General features: G+C 42.4%; 1 protein-coding gene across 1 annotated transcript in view; it reads left to right on the top strand.

Moving 5' to 3' along the window:
* Positions 1–24,415, top strand: part of shank2a (SH3 and multiple ankyrin repeat domains 2a) — a 295,254-nt gene that overhangs the window by 234,200 nt on the left and 36,639 nt on the right. The window contains exons 17-18 of the mRNA XM_078255689.1: positions 20,707–20,842; positions 24,051–24,131. Coding sequence (XP_078111815.1) covers positions 20,707–20,842; positions 24,051–24,131 — 217 coding nt within the window. The remainder of the gene's footprint in view (positions 1–20,706; positions 20,843–24,050; positions 24,132–24,415) is intronic.

Genomic DNA, 24,415 nt, shown 5'->3' with positions numbered 1-24,415 from the left:
AACAAAACAGAGTCAGAGGAAAGGCACATTGTCTATTTTGAGCTTTCCTGTATGACTCCATAACGACTGTGTGTGTGTGTGTGTGTGTGTGTGTGTGTGTGTGTGTGTGTGTGTGTGTGAGCAGCTCAACACTGGGGATGGGTTTATTTTCTGTTTCAGCTAAATGGAGCATCAAATGAGGAGAGAAAACTGTATCTGTGTCTGCAGCTCTCCCTCGGTATGATTTCAGCTCGTTCACTCCTCATCTCCCGTTTGTTTTATCGCAAATTTCTATTGACACCCCCCCCCTTTAATCATCCCATCAGTCTGCTTCCGTCTGAAAGCCAGAACCGCAGATGTATCCCTAACGAACATGTTTAGAAAAATGTCGGACACAGCTGCACAGCCTCTGGCTAGTTAGCCAACCGCAGCTCGTAGTCCTTAACGAGAGTGAGCCGAATATCACCACACTGGTTTTTATTTATAATGCAGTTTCTATGAAAATATTTATTGAGAAATCCATATGGAACAGTAGAGTATAGGCTTTTCAAAGTCCGGACCAAGGTCCGCATCCAGACCCAACGACAAGGCAATCCTAACCTCGTGTTATGAATACAAAACCTTATGAAGTCTAACGTTTTCTACTTTTAAATACATTTGTACTGATCAATACATTGCTAGTGAAGTTGAATATTACTTTTACAACTGAAATAAAAAATATATTAGAGAGAAAGTAGGCTACTGAAAAAAGGTACCGGTACCGAATTTCAGGTAGTGGTATCGGTACAAAAGTTGAAACAGAGAACTCAACTTGAATGTGTGTTGCTTAAAAGTTCTAAGTAAGTTGAGTCACTAGAGCTGGGCGATATGAAACAAATCAAATATCACGGTATATTTGACAAAACACCTCAATGTTGATATTGTGGTGTGTAGTGTGACTATTGGTGCTTTCACAAAATATTAACACAATGAGTTTTGATAGTCACCAATAATGTGGATACAATGACTAAGTGGGTAAAGGCAAATAATAGAACAGTTACAACAGTCTGGTAAGTTCAGAAAATGACATCACTTCACTGTAATGCAGCCTTTAAACCCAGGAAAAGACCACTTGTGTCATATCACGATATTACGATATCCAAAATTGAAGACGATATGTAGTCTCATATATCAATGTCGATATAATTATTGATATATTTCCCTGCCCTGTGATTCACTTTTTTTGTCCAGAACCCCTGACCTTAAAAGAAATTCAGATGCGGACCTTAGAGTATAACGTTTGAGATCCCTGGTATAGAGGATCATTGCGGAGGTTAGACGTGCAGCTCCAACTGAAAAAAACGCAGCGTACACTAGGGCTGCACGATGATATCTGGCTTATTGGCTGTCGGCATCATGGGTTTTTGGAGCCAGAAGTGACCATATTTTGACGAGAGGGCGAGGACTGGGGAGGATGACGCGGCACAGCCAGTGTTGGTTAATGGTTACGATGGCGCTGTGCTAAGCTAAACGCTAAAGGGGGAAAGTTGCAGATTTTCAACCCGTCTGAAGCGAGTCATCTTGCCACGTCTGCTATTTTTCCAGTCAGGTGTTTTAACAGTGCGTGCTGATGACTTTGTTATCATCCTGCCATTTATTCAATGTACCTGGCCATGGTTTTACATTCACTGAGAGGTCTGTGTGTGTGTGTGTGTGTGTGTGTGTGTGTGTGTGTGTGTGTGTGTGTGTGTGTTTAAACCTCTGTTTTTGCGTCCGCAAGAGTGCACATGTGCCATGTTTTCTTTTTAATGTACATTAGCAGAACATATTTATATTTTATATTTGCATGATTAAGGGCTTGGCTGGACATCAATCTTTCATTGCCTCTTACAGCTTGGCACGAGGACGCACAGATGCATTTTGTGCAGCTGTACACCAGCACTCAAATCATTTGCCTAAATGTGTTTAAGTGGGTGCTTGTCGGAGTCCCCCATCAATAACGGCGGCGCTTCAGCGGGCTGCACTTCATATCTATGAAACAGATTTTTACTTTGAGAAAGTGAGACGAGGGAACGAGGGGAGGCGTCCGCTGAAACGTGTGACGGAGGAAAAGGACTCACTGTTGCAGCGGTGGAAGAAGTATTCAGATCCTTTACTTCTGGTCTTAGAGGTCTTAGATCCGAGTACTAAGACCACACTGTGAAAATACTCTGTTACAAGTAAGAGTCCTGCATTGAAAATGTTACTACTTACTAAAGTATGTAAGTATCATCAGGAAAATGAACTTAAAGTATTAAAAGTAAAAGTACTCGATGCAGAACTCTCCTCCCATTGTAGAAAGTGTAAAGGATCCAACCAGTTGTGTGTTTAATGGTCTGATCATCTCAGCTGGACTTGTAGTCCGTTATATTGTTGGCTAGTTTCATTTATAATAAAACATCAGATTTTATAAACTACATGTGTTTTGTGTGCAGTAATCTTAACGTGTAAAGTAACTGGAACAGATTAATGTAGTGGAGTAACTAAAGTAACTAGTAACTAAAGCTGTAACAGATGAATGTAGTGGAGTAACTAAAGTAACTAGTGACTAAAGCTGGAACAGATGAATGTAGTGGAGTAACTAAAGTAACTAGTAACTAAAGCTGTAACAGATGAATGTAGCGGAGTAAAAAGTACAATATTTCTCTCTGAAATGTAGCGGAGTAGAAGTAGAAAGTGGCATGAAAAGAAAAGACTCAAGTAAAGTACAAGTAGCTCAACATTTGGACTTAAGTACAGTACTGGAGTAAATGTACTTAGTTACATTCCACCAATGCACTGTTGATATGGTGATCACCTGTTTGCTGCACGTGAACGGCCAAAAGTCAGGAGGTCAGATGTAGAGCCCGACCGATAAGGCCGATATCGATACAAATATTTGGTGATTTAAAAATCCAGATTTATGAGTCCCCACTAAAATAATATTTAAAAATAAACATGTTTGTTTTATTGTCACAACAGAACAGAGGAACATCAAAATATATTAAAGTTTTGAAAAATAAAATAGTAATAGTAAAAATACAAACTTCAGAACATGGTTGGAGGGGGTTTCGTTCATTTATTTTTTATTTTTTAAATATTCATTTATCGGCCATTATAAATGCAGATACCAATTTGGAAAATGCCTAATATCGGCCGATAATATCGGCCTGCCGATATATCGGTCGGGCTCTAGTCAGATGTGATTCATTCCTCTCCTGCGGCAGACAGGGTAACGCTCGGCCAGCAGACTGTAGCAGAGTTCTGCCCCGTGGCCACAGTAGGTGGCCTGGTCACTCATCATAATTGGGCGCTGTCCTTTGGGATCGTCCCAACGCTGATGAATAAGCCGATGGTCGAGTGCATCATAGTATGAACCTGAAAAGAGCATAATATGGGCTCATTTTCTCTGCCTTCCCGGTTCACATTACCCCTGGGCAATGTTTGATATAAAATATAGATATTCATTCATTCATTCAACCTTTGTTTATCCTTCGAGAGACCATTGAGACCATCATTTCCTTTTCTTTTTTAACCCTCTGATGACGAAAGACGCTCCGTTGCACGTCCAAGTATATCCATAATATCCAAGTTTCTCACAAACTTTGGGAGAACACTGATGCTGCAGCTAATCTTCAGCTGCAGCCTGAATTGATGATTTGTGAAAGCACAGGGACATTGTTTTGACAGATACAGTTAAAGCGTCTTACTTACATCTTCTAGTCTTTTAAATAATTGTGTTTGGTTCCCGTTAGTTCCACTGCATCCCTCACTCTTTGCCATGTCTTCTGATTGCATCTGATGGAGAGTGTGTACAGCTGTTTCAAGCAGTCCCCCGCCTCCCCGTGTCTCCGAGTGCAGATGACAAAGCCATTTTGCTTTTAAGAATTCAAGAGGACAAGTTGGAAAACCTTCTGAGAATAAGACAAATAAAGGCCCAAATACATGTGACAACCAGTTTAGGTTTCCTCACAGAACGAGTCGTTCAAACCTGCAGCTGAGATGAGTATTTCTGTTCGGTAGATCATATTCAGTTTTGAGTATCTCCACCTCCACTGGAGTTCCTGGTAGTGGTGTAACGATGCATCGGTCTGGATCGATATATCCATTCAACAATCAATTGGGAGCAATATATGTAAAGATTAGGACATTTAGAAAGTAATAACTATCATAAACTTATCTTTTACGGATCAGTCAACAAAACACACACATTGATACCGATATCCCTGAATATCGCCATGGTGATCTACTGTATCCATCTGGCTCTGTGATTGGCTATTGGCTTGGACTACTACAGAGGCATGTATACTAACGCTGGGTTTCCACAGGCAGCTGAAATAACGGCAGAGCGGAGCGATTCAGTTCATTGCCTACGAGAACAGCGGTACGAGCCAAATCCACTGACGGCGGCGAAAGTGCCCGGATGTTCACCGCTCTGTAGCCAATGACAGGGCAGACTCGCGAACGTGCCTCCAATATATTCTGTCGTGTATACACACATGCTATACGTGCAAATTAAAAGATTGTGATCTTCCTATAGCTTACTTTATGATACGTCTCTGTATGACTACAGGGATGCTTGTGGATTGAGCGTTCTGATACTTTCACAGTATTTATATAGCACCTCTGTCATAAACCTGGCTCTAGGTCATGGCAAAAACTGGGACTTTATAATAAAAAAAAGACCGGGACCTTACGGGACCTTTGAATAAAAAAGGTTGCCGTCAAAATGCTGTTACCGTGCACTTCTGAGAGAGAGACACGCGTTTTGTAGTGAATGTATTACAGACGTGCATAAAAAGTTAACATCCTCTCTGTGTGTGTGTGCGCGCGTGTGTGTGTGTGTGTGTGTGTGTGTGTGTGTGTGTGTGTGTGTGTGTGTGGTAGACGGAGTAAAGCACTTACTCTCTTATATAACACACAACTTTGGCCAAGAGAAGGATGTGTGACCAGTGTAACATGCAAATGCATCTGCCTCCCGTGGCCCCAGGTGTGTGTGTGTGTGTGTGTGTGTGTGTGTGTGTGTGTGTGTGTGTCCCCTGTCAGATCTCTGCCTCTCTGCATCTCTCTGAGGACTGCAACACAGCACACAACTGTCAGTTGTGCAGTGAACTAGCACAGGCCGTCCTCACCGTTTCTTTCTCCAAAAAGCTCTTAAAGGAAAGGGAGGGCTCTCTCATCGCCGTGCAGCAGAAGAAAAACGTGTGTGCAAGCTTTGACTTCTGGAACAAAAGGCTTCTGTGTTTGCGTTAAGGCCCGTCTGTGATATTGCTCCAGATAACAATATAAGCATAACATGTAAATCCTGATTTCACGCAAAGAAGATTATAGTCTTTCACGGTGTTTGTGTTTTTGCACAGGAAAAAATAATCTAAAGGGATGTTTTTACAATATTTCTGCAGGATTCAAAGCTGAAGCTGGAGATCTTCAAAATTCTGTATTTTGAAAAGATTTATCAACATGCAAATCTAACTAACAATTAGAGCTGCAAGGATTAATCGATTAGTTGTCAACTATTAAATTAATCGCCAACTATTTTGATAATCGATTAATCGGTTTAAAGCCATTTTTATTAAAAAAAGGTTAAGAATTCTCTGGTTCCAAGCTTGTTAAATGTGAATATTGTTCTAGTTTCTTCTCTCCTCTGTGTCAGTAAACTGAATATCTTTGAGTTGGGGACAAAACAAGACATTTGAGGATGTCATCTTGGGCTTTGGGAAACACTGATCCACATTTTTCACCATTTTCTGACATTTTAGAGACCAGACAACTCATCCATTCATCCAGAAAATAATCAACAGATTCATCAACAATGAAAATAATCCGTAGTTGAAGCCCTACTAACAATACTTCTTTGTTTGAAAAAAAAAAAATCTTTTTAAATGTCATTTTGACTCTGTCCACTCACTGTCTGTCACCCCTAAAATGCAGTTAAATAAAGAAGAGAAAAGTGTCTGTTTGAGACCAGGGACACAAGCAGACTGTCAAACATCTGGTTTCCCACTTTGGGTTTGTTGCTGTCTGACCTCAGTTTTAGATTTGGATTCCAGGTTGCATCCTGAATTTTTGTGTGAACAGAAATCTCTTAAAATTAGACAGACAACACAAAAAACATCTGCATGCATTAGGTCATGTTTCTGTGCTCCTGCTACAATAACAGGCATTATTGCCCCTGACCCAGTTCTGCTTGACTTAGCGGCCAGTTTGGTGGGTGGCAGCGTGGCTGACCGGAGGGTTAGAAGGCCAACTGTGGCAGGTTGTTGGCTTAGATAGATAGATGGATGGATGGATAGGTAGGTAGGTAGATAGATAGATAGATAGATAGATAGATAGATAGATATATGGATATGTACTGTAGATGGATAGATGGATGAATGAATGGATGGATGGATGGATGGATAGATAGATATGTAGATATGTGGATGGATGGATGAATGGATGGATGGATAGGTAGGTAGGTAGGTAGGTAGGTGGATGGATAGGTAGATATTAGGGGGGGTACGGTTCATGAAAAAACATCCGAACCGCTCGGTAGGCTTGTCTCGGTTCGGACCGTGTGTGTGTCTCACGGTCCATCAGTCCACTGTTAACGTGCACTAACCACTTCCTGCCGTAGTGCCCACTTTATACACCTATGTTAAAACACTTACTGGAAACAACGAGGGGGATGAGCAACATGAACGCAACACATGGCAGCTTCACGTGGTTCTTGCTGCGCGTCACCTGGTTCTGTGACGTCACCTGGTTCTGTGACGTCACGTGGTTGTTGCTGCTCCCGAATTTCAAAACAGACTCTAATGGCGTCTCATTCTGAATACGATCTCGTATTTTACGAAAATAGTTCACCGAAACGTGTTTCTGACAACATTTTAAGCGAGAAATAGGCCATACAGTTGCTGAATCTGTCTGCTTTTTTGATCGACAAAGGTCAGTTTAAAAGATTTTCATCAGATTTTGAGAGGCGCCGAGCCGACCGCTCCTCAGGTGGCGCGTGGAGCGTGGAGTGCTGCTGCTGCTGCAGGTCACGTCACATGCAGAAATGTCAGGTGGGAGAGATGAGGAAGGCTGCCCGGAGCTGGAGGATGCTCCAGTGTCGTATATGTCTGGTGTGTGGGAACATTTGGGATTTCATGTTATCTATGATGACAGCGGAAATAAAACAATAGATAGAACTGCCACTGTGTGCATGTATTGTGCAACATGCATTCAATATGTTAATTTAAGCTATATATCATACGCTGAAGTATATTTCTGGAGTGTTAAAGATTAAAAGAAAAAGTACAGAACCGAAAACCGTGACCCTAAAACCGTGATTTGAACCGACCCGTGGATTTTGTGACCCGTACCACCCCTAGTAGATATCTAGATAGATATGTGGATGGATGGATGGATGGATTTATCAATCCCCAGCGGGGAAATTAAGGTGTCTTCGCAGCCAGGTACCTTAAAAACAGTCACAACACAATACAATACTATTGATACAGTACAATACAATACAATCACAAATGTACTTTTGGCAAACTGAGGTTTGACGCTTGTTACATGACAACGCATTCTCATGAACGGGTTCCTATGATATCCTTCAAAAATGTATGCACACTAGTGGTGGGGAAAATACCTTGAAAATCGTATGCATCAGGATTTTTTTCCAATCCATTCGGCACCCAAGTATCCCATAACCCATGAATCTAAGATGGTCTGTTTTCCGCCAAGAACTTTGGGCGCTTTTGTGTGTGTTTGGCTTGGAAACCTACTCTTTATCTGGCAACACTGCTTGTAAACTAATCCATTTCGTATGATCACTTATGTTGTGACATCGTGTCGTGACATCGTGTCGTACAACCGTCGGCTACGTGCCGAGCTGCGTGTGTGGTGTCGATTACGAGCTACGCTGAAACGGAGAAGACGAACGGAACAGCACAAAACAAACCAGAGGAGCTGAAATTCAATTTAGATAGGAAAAAAAAAAAAAAAAACGTGGCTAATTGAAAATCTGATTGGCTGGTAACTTAAAAAAATCTACTAGCCGTAATAAAAAAAGGAGTGAATTTAAAAGCCCTGGTCACGTGACACCGGCTAGAGAGAGCTCTGTGAGCTGTCGGTCGTATCAGCGGCCGTCGGTAGTTGAGTTTAGCCGAGGAAAGGAGACTGTGAGCCGGGTACAGGGCACCGCCAGATGACGGTCCTTTCAGGGGCCGTGGTAGCTGAGTTTAGACGCCAAAAAGTGAGCGTCATGAAGGGACGACAGGGTAACACTTTACTTGAAGGTATCTACATAAGAGTGTCATGACACTGTCATGAACACATGAACCCTAACTCTAACCATAACTTGTCATGACAAAAACCGAATGACACTTACTGAAAGAAGTGCTACAGTGGGGCAAAAAAGTATTTAGTCAGCCACCAATTGTGTGCAAGTTCTCCCACTTAAAAAGATGAGAGAGGCCTGTAATTTTCATCATAGGTACACTTCAACTATGAGAGACAAAATGAGAAAAGAAAATCCAGAAAATCACATTGTAGGATTTTTAATGAATTTATTTGCAAATTCCTCCGGAAAATAAGTATTTGGTCACCTACAAACAAGCAAGATTTCTGGCTCTCACAGACCTGTAACTTCTTCTTTAAGAGGCCCCTGTGTCCTCCCCCAGTTACCTTAATGGCACAACCTCAAACAGTCACACTCCAAACTCCACTATGGCCAAGACCAAAGAGCTGTCAAAGGACACCAGAAACAAAATTGTAGACCTGCACCAGGCTGGGAAGACTGAATCTGCAATAGGTAAGCAGCTTGGTGTGAAGAAATCAACTGTGGGAGCAATTATAAGAAAATGGAAGACATACAAGACCACTAATAATCTCCCTCGATCCGGGGCTCCACGCAAGATCTCACCCCGTGGGGTCAAAATGATCACAAGAACGGTGAGCAAAAATCCCAGAACCACACGGGGGGACCTAGTGAATGACCTGCAGAGAGCTGGGACCAAAGTAACAAAGGCTACAATCAGTAACACACTACGCCGCCAGGGACTCAAATCCTGCAGTGCCAGACGTGTCCCCCTGCTTAAGCCAGTACATGTCCAGGCCCGTCTGGAGTTTGCTAGAGAGCATTTGGATGATCCAGAAGAGGATTGGGAAAATGTCATATGGTCAGATGAAACCAAAATAGAACTTTTTGGTAAAAACTCAACTCGTCGTGTTTGGAGGGGAAAGAATGCAGAGTTGCATCCAAAGAACACCATACCTACTGTGAAGCATGGGGGTGGAAACATCATGCTTTGGGGCTGTTTTTCTGCAAAGGGACCAGGACAACTGAGCCGTGTAAAGGAATGAATGGGGCCGTGTATTGTGAGATTTTGAGTGAAAACCTCCTTCCATCAGCAAGGGCATTGAAGATGAAACGTGGCTGGGTCTTTCAGCATGACAATGATCCCAAACACACCGCCCAGGCAACGAATGAGGGGCTTTGTAAGAAGCATTTCAAGGTCCTGGAGTGGCCTAGCCAGTCTCCAGATCTCAACCCCATAGACAATCTTTGGAGGGAGTTGAAAGTCTGTGTTGCCCTGCGACAGCCCCAAAACATCACTGCTCTAGAGGAGATGGAGGAATGGGCCAAAATACCAGCAACAGTGTGTGAAAACCTTGTGAAGACTTACAGAAAACGTTTGACCTCTGTCATTGCCAACAAAGGGTATATAACAAAGTATTGAGATTAACTTTTGTTATTGACCAAATACTTATTTTCCACCATAATTTGCAAATAAATTCATTTAAAATCCTACAATGTCATTTTCTGGATTTTTTTTCTCGTTTTGTCTCTCATAGTTGAAATGTAGCTATGATGAAAATTACAGGCCTCTCTCATCTTTTTAAGTGGGAGAACTTGCACAATTGGTGGCTGACTAAATACTTTTTTGCCCCACTGTATGTCATAAACCTTTATGACTTGTTTATAATGTTTATGACACGTTCATGACAGTGTCATGTCACTCTTATGTAGATACCTTCAAGTAAAGTGTAACCGACGACAGTTAAGTTTAGGCACCACAGCAACTAGTTAAGTTTAGGAAAAAGGGGGGGTGGCCTCTAGCTCACCCAGTGAGTGAGTTTTTTGTTTTCCCCGGACCTGACCAAGCAGCAGTCAATGTGGTGTATACAGCAGGAAAAAATACGTGGAATACTGCACATCTGAATCACAGTGCTTTACTTTTCGTAGCTATATGTCCAAACGGTTCATGAGAACAGCCTGTACATGAACACGTTTGAAATTGAAACACGTAATCATTCCAAACTGTCATTATCCCTTTCTCATTTAAATGACACAACAACTCCATGCTGCATGTGCACAGGAGTTATCCTTTCTATTGGTGAATCACTTTTTGTGTGCTGTGCCCACGCTTTCAAAATATCCAAACTTTCCCTTTAGGTTCACCTGGAGGTCAGGCGGCTGAATGTGCTGGCCTACCTTCTCAATCAACCAGGTAAAGTTTGAACATTATGAGCTAACTCAAAGTCATCATAACAATGCAGTCATCCTAAGACGTCGCATTGTATTGAAAGACGTTGGCCTGCAGCTATTCCATTTTCAGAGAGAAAACCCACCAGAGGTAGTGTCCAGGTAAATATAATATAGTGCTGTGGGAGGGATAAAGTAGGCTTAGAATCACATAGAGGAAACATAACAGAGAAGAAAGTGTTCAGAGCTTCTCCTCGGCCCAGTGCTGCGTAGACAGATGGCCCGTGTGTGTGTGTGTGTGTGTGTGTGTGTGTGTGTGTGCGTGCGTGCGTTTGTGTAGTTTACACAGCATTTCTCAAAAGGGATCGACCGATACTGGTTTTTCAAGGCCGATACCCATTATTAGTAGTTAATGAAACCGATATTTGGAACGGAGACGTTCAGCGTCACTTGGGTAACCTTTTGAAAGTGAAGTAACGTCTGATTTCAACCCAAACCACCATCTTTTTCTAAACTTGACCAAGTAGTTTTGGTGCCTAAACCTAACTAAAACTGCGTCTTTTACGTTTAAAACTGCAACCGATGTTCGCTCGATGGAGTTTTTTGCCCCCAACGTCTCTTTCCAGGCAGCGCTGCGACCGCTGCCTTCAAGGCACCTAACCCCTAACCCCTACCCCTAACCATAACTATAACCATAACCATAACCAGTGCCTAATCCTAGTGCATAGAGGGGCAAATTGGGGGCAAAAAACACCGATAAACCCGATGTTCTCTGGTTCAGGTATAAGGTTGTATTTCCTGCCAGCATAGGCATAGATTTTGGGAGGGATTATTATTTAGAAGTGGTAGATTTGGCCCCCGCAAAAAATATGAAAGAACCCACTCCCCAAAAGAGGTAAAAAAAATCACTCTTCAGAGGGCTCAAATCATGAATATATCCTTCAAACCTGTAAATATATTTTTTTACTGGGGCGCCTGGGTAGCTCCCCTGGTTGAGCATGCGCCCCATGTGCAGAGGCTCAGTCCTTGCCGCAGCGGCTGCGTGTTTGGTTCCGACCTGCGGCCCTTTGCTGCATGTCATTTGCCCCCCTCTCTCCCCCTTGTCCTGTCTTCAGCTGTCCTATGTAATAAAAGCCTAAAATGCACCCCAAAAAAACAAAATCTAATATATTTTTATACTGTATATACTAACGATTTCAGACACCCCTATAGTGGACCGTACCATCTTTACCTCACAGAGCACGTCTCTTTTCCTTCGCTCTTTCTCCGGGAAATGAAGCTGCCTTCAAGTGCGCTCGGAAGCGTCGAGATCTATAAACGATAAACTAAGTCTACTTGTGCTTCAAAAAAATATAATATGTCTGGTCACGTTCATGTGTCAATCATCGGATATTGAGTATTGATTGATTGTTGCTGTGGGAACCTCAGGAAGGCAGGCGGAGAATCACACTGTTCTTACAGCCGTGGGGCTTCAAATGCTTATGTAGCTTCAAACAAATAAAGGAAGCCCTCCATCATCGTCGTTTCCCTCCTCAGCTATTTACTCACTACCCACTTTAACACTAATCAATACCTCTCGGAGAACGCCAGGGGTCTTTCACACACGCAGCTGTGAGCACACAAACCCCACAGACACTGAAATCACACCATCTCCAGTCTTAAAATAACACGGAGTGGAAGCGTCGTTTCCTATAAATAATTTATTTATAGGTACAGCACAGAAAGAGCAGCTCCCAGAGCACACGGTGCTCAGGGAGGGGATGCTTTCTATTTTCAAAAACAAACCACAACGCAGCCCTCTGTCAAAATACGGCATGATGCTGAAAAGCTTTTAAGATTGCTGCAGTGGCAGAAGAAGAAGGAAATGGGGATGTCATTTGGCAAAGCAGTCCATTCATAAAAAAAAAAAAAAAGAAGCTCTATGAAATGAAGTCCCCATTTGAAGATGAATGGTATGACCCCCCCCCCCACTGATAACATTCACCGCTCCAACCTCGAACTGTCGCCTAGCAACCAGGAACATGTTGTGCCTCACTGTGTGTACACAGTGATAATGCAGCTTTTTTACGAGTAAAGCTCAGCGGAGACTCAGGAAACAGAGTCTGAAGCGTGGTTTGCCGGAGAGTAGCGGACGTGAGGACAGAGTGAAAATGACGAGGATGCGGCGTGGACGGGACCAAGGCCTGGTGACAGGGCTGAGGGTCCGAACACCGGGCCGGGGCCATGATTCTGAAATCGACGCGCGTCGTTATGAATCAAGTCTATATCGACGGCGATTCATTCAGGGGATTGCTCAGTTGCCTCATTTTCTGCCGGATGTCCCCTTCTCTCCTAGCCTGACGTGGTCATACTCAGATTCTAGTCAGAATATGAGTCTGATTCTGCTCCATTGGGCTGGGATTACGGGGCGCGTTTCAACCGAACCAGGAAAGAAAATGCCTCTGCACTCAATTGGATAGACCTCCAACCAATCAGAGCAACGGAGACACCTACAACCAATCAGAGCAACGGAGAGACCTCCAACCAATCAGAGCAACGGAGAGACCTACAACCAATCAGAGCAACGGAGAGCCCTACAACCAATCAGAGCAACGGAGAGATCTACAACCAATCAGAGCAACGGAGAGACCTACAACCAATCAGAGCAACGGATAGACCTACAACCAATCAGAGCAACGGATAGACCTACAACCAATCAGAGCAATGGATAGACCTACAACCAATCAGAGAAACGGAGACAGACGTCACAGAAGCTGAGGCGGCAGTTTCCGTGTCGTGCGGACGGGTGTGACAATGTGTATACATATGTGATCACGGTTCTCTGTTCCTCTTTTAAAATGAATGCGCTGTCGATCTCTTCTATAACAGACGCGATGGAGGAATCTACACATCTCAGTTCTCCAGCCTCAGCCATCTTTGTTGTAAATTAATTCAACCCAAGTGCTCTTTGGTGACGTGGTTGATTACGTTAGTGTTGATCATCTGTCCATCATCGTATAAAGCCCGCCCTGACAATTTGATTGGTCCGAACAGCTCTGGTTGGAGCATAGTTGCTCCACAACGGATCAAGTCCAGACCAGACTTCCCGACCTCAAATGTTGTGGGCGGGGCTAAGTTCGGCTGGCGTCCAGGCTACTTCTCTCCCAGATGGTTTTAGAAGTCGTTCCCACGTTCATGGAAGAGTCAAAATATCCCCAGACTCCTCATCCCATTTTAAATGTGATTGGGATTCAAAGTTGTAATTGTATGGCAACCAGATCACATAATGAGGTTCACATTTGCATAGTCTATATCGACGACGTTTCATTACGGGATTGTGCCGCCAGAAATTCCATTGTATGTCCCTCATTTTCGACCGGATGTCCGTCCCCTTCCTCTGTCTCTGTGTTGGCGTTCTAAACTCTGGTGGATTTCTGAGGACTATGGTTAACTGCTCCTCAGATCTCTGCAGGGTAAATCCAGACAGCTAGCTAGACTATCTGTCCAATCTGAGTTTTCTGTTGCACGACTAAAACTACTTTTGAACGTACACACGTTCCACCAAAACAAGTTCCTTCCCGAGGCTATTTTGTCCGCTGCCCAAGACGATTGTGATTGGTTTAATGAAATGAAAATAAACCAGAGCACATTTTTTCTCCCATCAAGGAATGCTGTATGGACTAGCCAGACCCTCCTCCGCAGAGCTGTGGAGGAAGGTCTGGCAATGCGAGACTAATATTGATCCAACTGAATTTCTAGACAAGACCCGCCCTAGGAAGCAGCGCGATTGGTTGAGGTCAGGCATTGACCTCGAGTAGTTAAGGTTAGGATAGCCTGTGTGTGTGTGTGTGTGTGTGTGTGTGTGCCCTAACATGTACTCTCATCGTCAGTTTGATGTTCAGCTACACGATTTATCAAGACTCTTCTAACTAGGACTCTGAGTCATCAGAATAAAAACTCCATCTTCCCTGCCCCCTCTCATCCTATTTCAATCCCTCACTTTATTCTTCTTTATGTTTTCCTGTGTCTCTCTTACACACACAAACACACATACACACATTAATGAGCCTGCTTTGATGTACTACGGCTTTCTACAAGGGGAAAACACACACACACACACACACACACACACACACACACACACACACAAAAACTCAGATCAGCTCCATGTTTCATATGCTGATGAATGTTGCTCCTTTCATGTGTGACTGAAGGTATGCAGGTATTTACAGGTACAGGTACATGCACCTGTCTCAGTCTGTGTGTGCTTGTATGTATGGTTCATCACTTCTTTTTTTTACTGCACAAAGGAAGGAAATACATTATTTGTGTATCATTATTTTAAGTTTGTTGGTAAATGTCTTATTCGTCTCTACTGTTTCTCCTTTGTCCTTTCCTAAAGTTTATTTTGCATCTTTTGTAGGGGTGTCACGATTTCAATTTCAAATGGAAAATGAATCAAAATGAGCTTTCGGTTTTGACTTTCAAAATCAAAATCAGGATCGGCAATTCCCCGAATATTGTGGTGATAAAAGAAAAGCTAATTAAGACTATCAGCTCCACACAACTCTCTCTGTATCTCTCAGTATGACTATGTTCAGAAGATTGTGGCGTCCGGTGACTTTCCCGCGCAAGTGCAGATAATGACCTCTTCTGAAGAGTCCATCATGTTTTTCGATTCTTAGACGCATTACGACTCTCTCCTGAGGAGGTTTCTCCGGTGTGTGGTCCTGTAGTTTGAATTATGTGTGATTACTCGTCTCTGTTTATGTTCCTGAAGAGGGATCAGCTGTTAACCCCTCCCTGCCCCCGCAGCCGGGATTAGCAGCGTGTCATCATGGCGCACGCCTGAATGGCTCAGATTACAATTGGTTAATCAGATTAGCGACTGTCGGGGAACGAGTCGGGACTATTTACATCGGATGAGATTGGACTGAGTGATGGGATAGATTCAGGGCGTGTTTGGCTAAATGGGCCGGATGATGCTTAACGGTGTGGAACTTTTGTAATGGTGATGATAATGGTAATGGCTTTTGAATAGGCCCTTCTGCTTGATGTGACAGAAGACCGGCTCTTACTGTACATGCACATGGGATAGGGGCCCTGATCATATATACGTGTTTACGTGTTTGTCTTTGTGTGTGTGTGTGTGTGTGTGTGTGTGTGTGTGTGTGTGTGTCTGTGTAGTATTGATTTAACTGTAAATGTTCAGCCGTAAATAATAAAAATAGCCATCTATGTTCTTGTAGTTGTCGGTTTCAGCACCGCTTTGACAGTTTATGGCCTTCAGGCTTCATCTCTCTGGTCCAGCCAGACCATACATAAGTGTAACCAATATGTTTGTCATTGTTTAATGGCTGCGTTCACACAGGCGTCAATAACTGTGGAAGCTAACTGATAGCACTATATGTCCGTGTGTAACTGATAGCCGACGCATTGTTTTTCCACCTTAACGACGTTGTCTAGAGTTCCATTAGGTTGAATTATGTTTTTCTCTTTAACTCTTATTTCCATATTATTACTGGCTATTAGGGCTGGATCCGAATATTCAAATATTCCTTCATTGGGCAGGTATTCGATTTTCAATTTCAGGCTGAAATTCACTGTGGTGTTTTGTCGGGATTAAGCTGCTATCTAAAGCTTGTTTTACGGTTCTGTGGAGGCTCCACGCAGAGCTTTCTCCGTAGCCTACGTAAGTGGCCTGATGTTTATACGCTAGTGTGTGCGTCGAGCCGGCATGTGTGTGTGTGTGTGTGTGTGTTGGGAGTGTGTGGTAGAGCGAGGGAGAAGTGAGAGAGTGACGGCGATTAGCTTCGGAGCGAGTAGCGACTCTAGAGTCGTAGTGAGAGAAACAAAGTGTCTCCCCTGTTTTTTCTGACCACGGCGGGAAATCTGGAGCAGGAAAAGTTAACCCTCTCCTTGATTTCATGTTGTTTATTGAGAAGGAGAACCAGGAAATGAGTCGGGGGAAATGCGACGCTTCCAAGCCACGGCTGAGCGACGCGCGCCAGGCTGCAGGGTAGCGCACAGCGCAGGGTCTGGTGTAGACGCCGAGGGGTCTGCAGGGGAGCATAAAACGGCCTTTAATGTCTTTATTTGATACGTTACAGCCATGCATAATGCCAATCCAGTGAGGCGCTGGCTGGCTGGCTTAATTTAAAGGTGGACAACTATATTATCGATATTAATCTTTGCAGCTCTAGAAATATGTATAACAAAAGCATTGAGATACGAACTCAACCCCTAAATCTAAACATGTCCTGAAACATGTCTCTCAATCTTATAACACGCTCTTAACTGGGATTTTGGCGTGTGTGCGTGCGTGTGTATCCGTCCTTCAAGCGTAGTTACATAATAGCGTGAAAAGACAGAGCAGGTTACATAAGGCCACCCCTATAGTGTGTGTGTGTGTGTGTGTGTGTGTGTGTGTGTGTGTGTACTAGAAGTGTATTAGGGAACCTCAGTGTGTGTGATGGAGCACGACGGAGGAAACACAAGGTCATGGTGAAACAGCTGTTGCAGTATTTCTCTCTAATTACCGAAATGTCCGCCCTGGTGCCGACCGAGCAGTGTTTGTTAGATTAAAACCCAGAGAGAGAGAGAGAGAGAGAGAGAGACTTTCCCTGGAGTGCGTCTGTGTCCCCCTCTCTGTCTTCATCACTTGTCCTCGCCGCTCTCTCTCCATCATCCTCTGCCTTTTCCCTCAGCCACCACTTTAGCTTTCTCTCCCTCGTCCCATCCATCACTCGTCGGTGTCGCTCCAGGCCAGTTTCTCTTTCATCCATTCATCTGACCCCTCCTCCACTACTTGTCTGGAAGAAGAGAGGAGGGGCAGAGCGGAGATGGGAGGAGAGGAGAGGAGCGGGCCAGCAGGGCTCAGATTAAATTAGACGAGCTGTAATGAGATCAAAAACCATCAATGTGGGCATGCATGTGTTTGAAAGAGAAAGTATTAAATGTGTGTGTGTGTGTGTGTGTGTGTGTATGTGTGTGTGTGTGTGTGTGTGTTTACAGATTATCTGATATATGAGCGTTTTGGGTACAAACTTCATCGTAGAGCTGCACAATATGAGGAAAATATTTCATTGCGTTTATTTTATATGATCTTGCGAGAAGATTCACGATATTGGAGTGAATGATCATTTTTTATCATTCTCCTTTTCATTGAAAAATATATTTAAAAATAAAAAAGATTTTTGCAAGGATCTGTTCTTTAGTCTGTAGGATACGACTTGTAGGCCAGGACGTCTCTGCAGCACCACAATACTTCATTCAGAATGGTTTGACACATATTTTGCCTTTAACAAAATATGTGTTATTGCCCCCCCCCCCTGTTTGGTCTATAAAATGTCATCCCAGTTTCTCAAAGTCCAAGCTGATGTCTTTAAATGTCTTGTTTTGCTTAAAAATGCTTCCTTTTTTTTGGCCACAAACCAACTTGTTCTGATTGTCTTTGAAGACTGACTGTGAGGGCAGCGGCCGTCGCTCCCTCCGCTGCCAACAACATGAATATTGCAATTATGAAGATTGGCAGCAGGACATGAAGAAACACGCTGACACCCCACCCCCACATTTGCATAATCATGCTCAGGTTTAAAAATGAGTTGTTCAGCCTTTTCCTTGAAGTCTACTTAGTGCTGTGAGCAATTGTCTGCAGTTTAGATCAAAGAAAGACACAACTTTTCCCCTTGAGAGAAAGAAAATCTGATTCCAGTGATGTCCAAAACACAAAGATTAGATTAGAAGTGTATTCCCATAAAAGACAAAGAAAAGCTCAAATCCTTAAAAATTGAGAAGCGGCAACTAGATGGCATTTCTGCCTGAAAAATTACATAAAAGTTTCTATGATCAAAATTGCTGCCGATTAGTACGTCAGCGTATAAGGGCCATTGTATTTCAAAAAATAAATAAATGGCAGAGCTGGGTGAGGGTGGTACTATTAGAGAAAAAAATATCACAAATTTGAAAGAAAAAACTCGGAAATTCTCTGAGATTAAAGTCACAAAATCTTTTTTTTTTTAAGGAACCACATCACTTCACTTTGCAAGGTTGGATCAAACTCCTCACAACACAGACGTTGCTTGCCGTGTGTTTTGCCTGCAGTGGATGATCTAATTATACTTTGCAATCGGATTCAGCAAAAAGGAAATGCTCATGATTTTAGCCCAGAATCACCATGTAGCCGTACTCCATACTGTTTCACCTCCTCACTAACAAATGTGTTTTTAGAGGGATGAGACGTCCTTCCCTCTGAAGCGTCACGTTATTTTGTCAGCTGTTTGTGCGGAGTAAGCAACAGCTTTCAGCTGCACAGCTTCTGGGAAGGCTGTTCTTGTGTATACTCGATTATAGCTCCTCAGAGATTCATCCTCCATCCTCGCTCATAGCTCCTCAAAGATCCATCCTCGATCCTTGCTCGCTGGGGGCAGGAAGAAGAGCTTTGAGACGGCTTTTACGAGGGAGGGCCAGAACAACTTCCGGTTCAAGTGAGGAGCGAGGAGATGAAGTGAGATCCAGCCGTGGTATTCCATGTTTACCGGTGGCGTCTGTGGTGTGATGAGGTTGTTACAACCTTGCAAAATGAAGCAATGTGGTTCCTTGACACAAACAACTTCTTTTTTATCATAACTTTGTTACTTTAATCTCAGAGAAGTTTTTTCTCGTAAAGGTACGACTTCAATCACGGAAATTCTGGAAGTTTTTTGTAGGGAATATTTCCCCCCTCCCTTTGCTTCGTAAAATTTTTTTTACCTACAATGGCCCTTATGTTACCGTGGCCCTGAAGTGCAAACCACGACAGCAAATCCCACAACACAACAGCAATCCACCACAACACGACAGCAATCCGCCACAATACAACAGCAATTTACCACAACACGACAGCAATTTACCACAACAAGACAGCATTTCGCTACAACACGACAGCAATTTGCCACAACACGACAGCATTTGTAAGACTGAAACGGAAAGGGTAGGTACATATTGGACACACTGATCCTTGTCCTGCTAGAAGAGCCTGGTAAGTTCAGAAAATTACACCTTGCATCATATATACTATGATATCCAAAATTTAAGACAATATCTAGACTCATATATCGATATCGATATAATGCCCAGCCCGGGGAGTGCCCGAGGGCCCAGCCCCACAGTCAAAGACTTTGGGATATTTGAACACATGCTGCAAACATAGTTTGTTTCAGTGCTTTGTGTGTAATTGAGACACTTTTTCACATTGAAATAATGTTAGTCCATCCCTCTTCTTCCCCCGTGGATGGTCAAGTTGCTGCCTCATCATTTGTCAGTCACTTTGATGAGCTGTGTACCTGGAAATAGCATCAGTCCCAGCATGAAGCCACCACATCAGTCCCAGTATGAAGCCACCACAGGCTTAAAGCGATAAATAGCATCTGCTGCAAAGCTTTCAACGTCTTTGCTGACGCACATTCTGTGTAACTGGTGTTTTGTTTCTAGCGGCCATAAACGTTAAGGATTGTTGCTTTGAATTTTTTTTTCAGAGATGGTTTTTCTTGCATAAAGGTTGATAGCAAGGCTCTGAGGAAGACTGCAGCCATTCTAATAAAAAAAAAACTTTCAACACCAAACTAAGTATCCTAATAAAGCCTTGAAAAATCTTTTATATCTGACATTCTGAATTTGATAACACAACCATGTCTGTTACCTTCCTCTTTCTTTGTGTTGACGTTCTAACCTCTGGTGTATTTATGAGGACTATGGTTAACTGCTCCTCAGATCTCTGCAGGGTAAATCCAGACAGCTAGCTAGACTATCTGTCCAATCTGAGTTTTATGTTTTTTTACGACTAAAACAACTTTTGAATGTACACGTTCCACCAAAACAAGTTCCTTCCAGAGGCTATTTTGCAGAGGCACCGTGGCTCCATCTAGCGCTTAGCACCGCCCAAAATGATTGTGATTGGTTTAAAATAATGCCAATAAACCAAAGCATGTTTTTCTCCTATCCCAGAATGCTGTGTGGACTAGCCAGACCTTCCTCCGCAGCGCTGTGGAGGAAGGTCTGGCAATGCGAGACATAGCATGAGTTCGTAAGCTGGAAATTTCACCACAAATGGTTTTATTTTGTTGCTCAGAAAGTTGTCAAATACACAATCAACCTAAAAGGATCGGCCAGGTTTGCTTCTTTATGCTGACACCATTTCTAATGATACAGCAGGGCAAGAACATTGTTCCCAACTTTTCTACAAATGTGAAGATGTCTAGAAGTGCTTAAGGATTTGCCAGCCATTAATGAGTCCACTGTTGTTTGTTTTGTGTCAGGTGAACCAGGAGAATGTGGTGAAGGTGGGCCACAGACAGGTGGTCAACATGATCCGCCAGGGAGGCAACCGGCTCCTGATCAAGGTGGTGACAGTGAGCCGGAATCTGGACCCCGACGACACGGCACGCAAAAAAGGTACAACCTGTAGATTCTACAACAAGTAGATTCGGCCAGGCAATCTGATTAGTCAATTAGACATTTAAAAACAGTTTTTTTAACATTTGTATTCATGAAAATAAATCAGGAACTACAGTGAACACACAGAAGCTCTTAAACATATTTATAGGAAGTGATTCATCAGATAAAATTTTTTTCCAACGCTCTGGAGTTAACTGTTACTGGAAACTTTTGGTTCAGATAACATTAGCTGTGCCAGTGACATGGCGCTATGTTAAAAATAGCTGCTACATGTCAAGTTCACGGACGTACAGGAGATAACTCTGTTAATAGAAAAGTTATTTTTTTCAGCAGATATCTTAGTTTTAACAAAATTGAGCTAGCAGAGCAGTTTGGTGTTTATATGTGCAGTATTTATTCAGTTTGGGGAATCCCACAATCTCTACGAAGCTAATGTTAGCTTAAGTTGGCTAGCTGACTAAACAGGGACCAGAAATAGTCTCTGTTGCTTGAAGTTCGTGGACGTAGAGGAGCTAAATCTGTAGATAGAAAATTATTTTTTTCAGCAGATATATTGGATATAACTAGATTGAGCTAGCAAAGCAGTTTTGTGTTTATATGTGTGGTATTTATTCAGTTTTGGAAATCCCAACATCTCATACAGCTACTGCTAGCTTAAGTTAGCTGGCTGACTAAAACAGGGACTTAAAATCGTCTCTGTCGCTTTTTTATTTTGAGAGTGAATTGCCCCACAATATGAACACAGTTTGATTATAACTTTTATTTTGTTGGTAACCTAAGTTGTATTACACTCAATTTAACGTCATATTATTGTCCCTTCAGTGATGCTTACAGACGCGGTCCAAAATGAACACTCGCCAATTGCCAAATGCGGGTAAATTTTACACTTGGCGAGTAAATCTGTGACGCTGCAGCTACATAGACTGACGCAGACACACCGGAACACCAGCCACCACGTCACTTCTGTTTACTGACAGGTTAATTAATTAGCCAACAATCTTTGAAATTGGTCGAGAAGGCTGTGACCGGCAACTGTGAACTGGGCTGCAATGTAATTCTATAGGGCAAATAGGCATCGTCAATTTCGTCCACTGAAAGTGATGTTTTTGCCACTGACATGCTCATATTGTTATAATAAGTGTCTGACAACATGACATATGGAATGGACCCTGACAGAGAGAGAGCTTTTTTTTAAAGAGTTAAATCCTCTTTGTTTAACCAGAAACATCTCTGAAATCGCTATCGCTAATCCCACCAAACTCCACTTAAATAAACAATACTTTTAGCGTGTATAGAGCCAACATATTTTCACATGTAAATCGATAAACTATGTGTTCATTTTAACCAAAACTAGAGTTGTGATTGTTGGAAAAGTGGAAAGACAACCCAAAACGTCTTTTCATAGTTTTATTTTGTTTCTGTCGACTTTGAATGAAGTGTATTTTACGATGATAAAATTTCTGTTTATTTACATGGAGTATGGTGGCTGTAGCGATAGCAATTTCGCAGACGTTTATTGTTGTTTGATGTTCTGTTATGTTAGGACTTACTCTTTGACAGAAAGTTCAACCTTATTATTCTAAGCTCAGACACTTAGAATAATGATCTAAGCCTGTCAGTGGCAAAACAAACACGTTTGTGGATGTAAATTGAAGGTGCGCAATCGCCCTATTAACTTACATTGTAGCTTGTTTTGCTGACTGCCGACTGCAGCGGTCTCGCTTAATACTGGACCAATGTCAAAGATTGTTGTTCCCATCAGTCACTTAGACACAAAAACATAAGAACATAGGTTGAAAAAAAAAGGAAGTTACTCTTTAATTCTACTTTTCAGAGGTATGTTGAAGAACATCTATAAACAGAGGGAGATATCCTGTTCAAAACTGCGGTACGAATGACTGACGGTGGTGTTTGGTGTTCAGCATTGTCCCCCAATATGTAAATGATACATGGATTAGAAAATAAAATAATAATAAGGAGCTTCAGGTACGGAGCAAGCAGGACACCACTGGAGTAAAATGGTGTGAAAGACCTTCTGCTGTGTGGATCTGCTAACAGTTTTACCTCCTGAGACTGCAGTGAAGCAGCATGCTGACTAATGATGTGTTATGTAATTACATTCTTCAGAGGCAGCGAGAAATCTAACTTAGTCCGTGTTCGCAATACAAACAACAAAAATAGCACACAAGCAGAAGTTCATATATTTCATATTAAGCTGCTGAATGTCTAAAGTCAGATTTAGTAAATGCAGCATGATTATAGCTTGTTAGATTATCAGAACTAAATCGCTTACTCATAGGCGGAAATCACGGGGTGGGGGAGGCTTTTTTTGTTTGTTATGGAAACAACAGGTCTGGCTACTCCACTTGTCAATGGTCAGATGTCAAAAAAGCTCTTGACGTAGAGCGTTTCTTCCAGAAAAGATGAACTTTTTTCAACTTCAGAAAGACGCTCCTTTTAGAAAGCGCTCAGGACTTTTTTGAAAACACGGTTTACGCCGTAGGAATATAATGTAAAACAGACGCTGGTAGCTTAAAAAAAGACGCCAAGTGTGAACACAGCCTAATGCTATTTTTGAGGGTTACAAATGTAGATTTAATGGATAAGAACATAGGATAGGCATACATAAGCTTTTGCTTCAGCCTCATCCTTTCAGTCAGTGTTTACTGTTTGAGTTTACACTGTGATAGGTATATAATTATTGTTTTTATGATGACTGAATAAAAACTACTACTCTCTCTGTCCTACATTTTTGTTTCTGAATGAACTAGAGCTGGGCAATATATCGATATCATATCAATATCGTGATATGAGACTAGATATCGTCTTAGATTTTGGATATCGTAATATCGTAATATGGCATTAAGTATAAGTGTTGTCTTTTCCTGGTTTTAAAGGCTGCGTTACAGTAAAGTGATGTACTTTTCTGAACTCACCAGACTGCTCTAGCTGTTCTATTATTTGCCTTTACCCACTTAGTCATTATATCCACATTACTGATGATTATTTATCTGAAATCTCATTGTGTAAATATTTTGTGAACTCACCAATAGTCAACGCTACAATATCGTTTTGGTATCGATATCGAGGTATTTGGTCAGAAATAACGTATATATTATCGTGATATTTGATTTTCTCCATATTGCCCAGTCCTAGAATGAACCCTAATTTGATGTATGTATTTAAGTCTCTCTGTCTCCTTCAGCCCCTCCGCCTCCAAAGAGAGCCCCGACCACCGCCCTGTCCATGCGCTCCAAGTCCATGACCTCTGAACTGGAGGAACTTGGTAAGAGCGTCCCGCTAACCTTTTTACTCCCAATGTCTTCAGGAAGTCTGTGTCTAACAGCATCTCTCTCTTTTTCTTCCTCTTCCTTCTTCTCATTGATTGGTTGATCTCTCCTTAGTGGATAAAGGTAAGCAGTTATTGCTGCGTAACCTTTTGCAAGGTTCAACGTAAAGTTTTTTTTTTTCACTTGTCCGGTCGGGCAAGTAAAAAAAAAAATTCTACTTGCCCGAAGTACATTTTTTTATTGGCCCCTATACAAATAGTATTTTTCGGAACAGTCAGAA

Source organism: Sander vitreus, chromosome 1 (assembly GCF_031162955.1).
Source record: "Sander vitreus isolate 19-12246 chromosome 1, sanVit1, whole genome shotgun sequence".
NCBI classification, from domain to species: domain Eukaryota; kingdom Metazoa; phylum Chordata; class Actinopteri; order Perciformes; family Percidae; genus Sander; species Sander vitreus.
The sequence above is the reverse complement of the archived record's forward strand: the minus strand, read 5'-3'. Positions and strand labels throughout refer to the sequence as shown.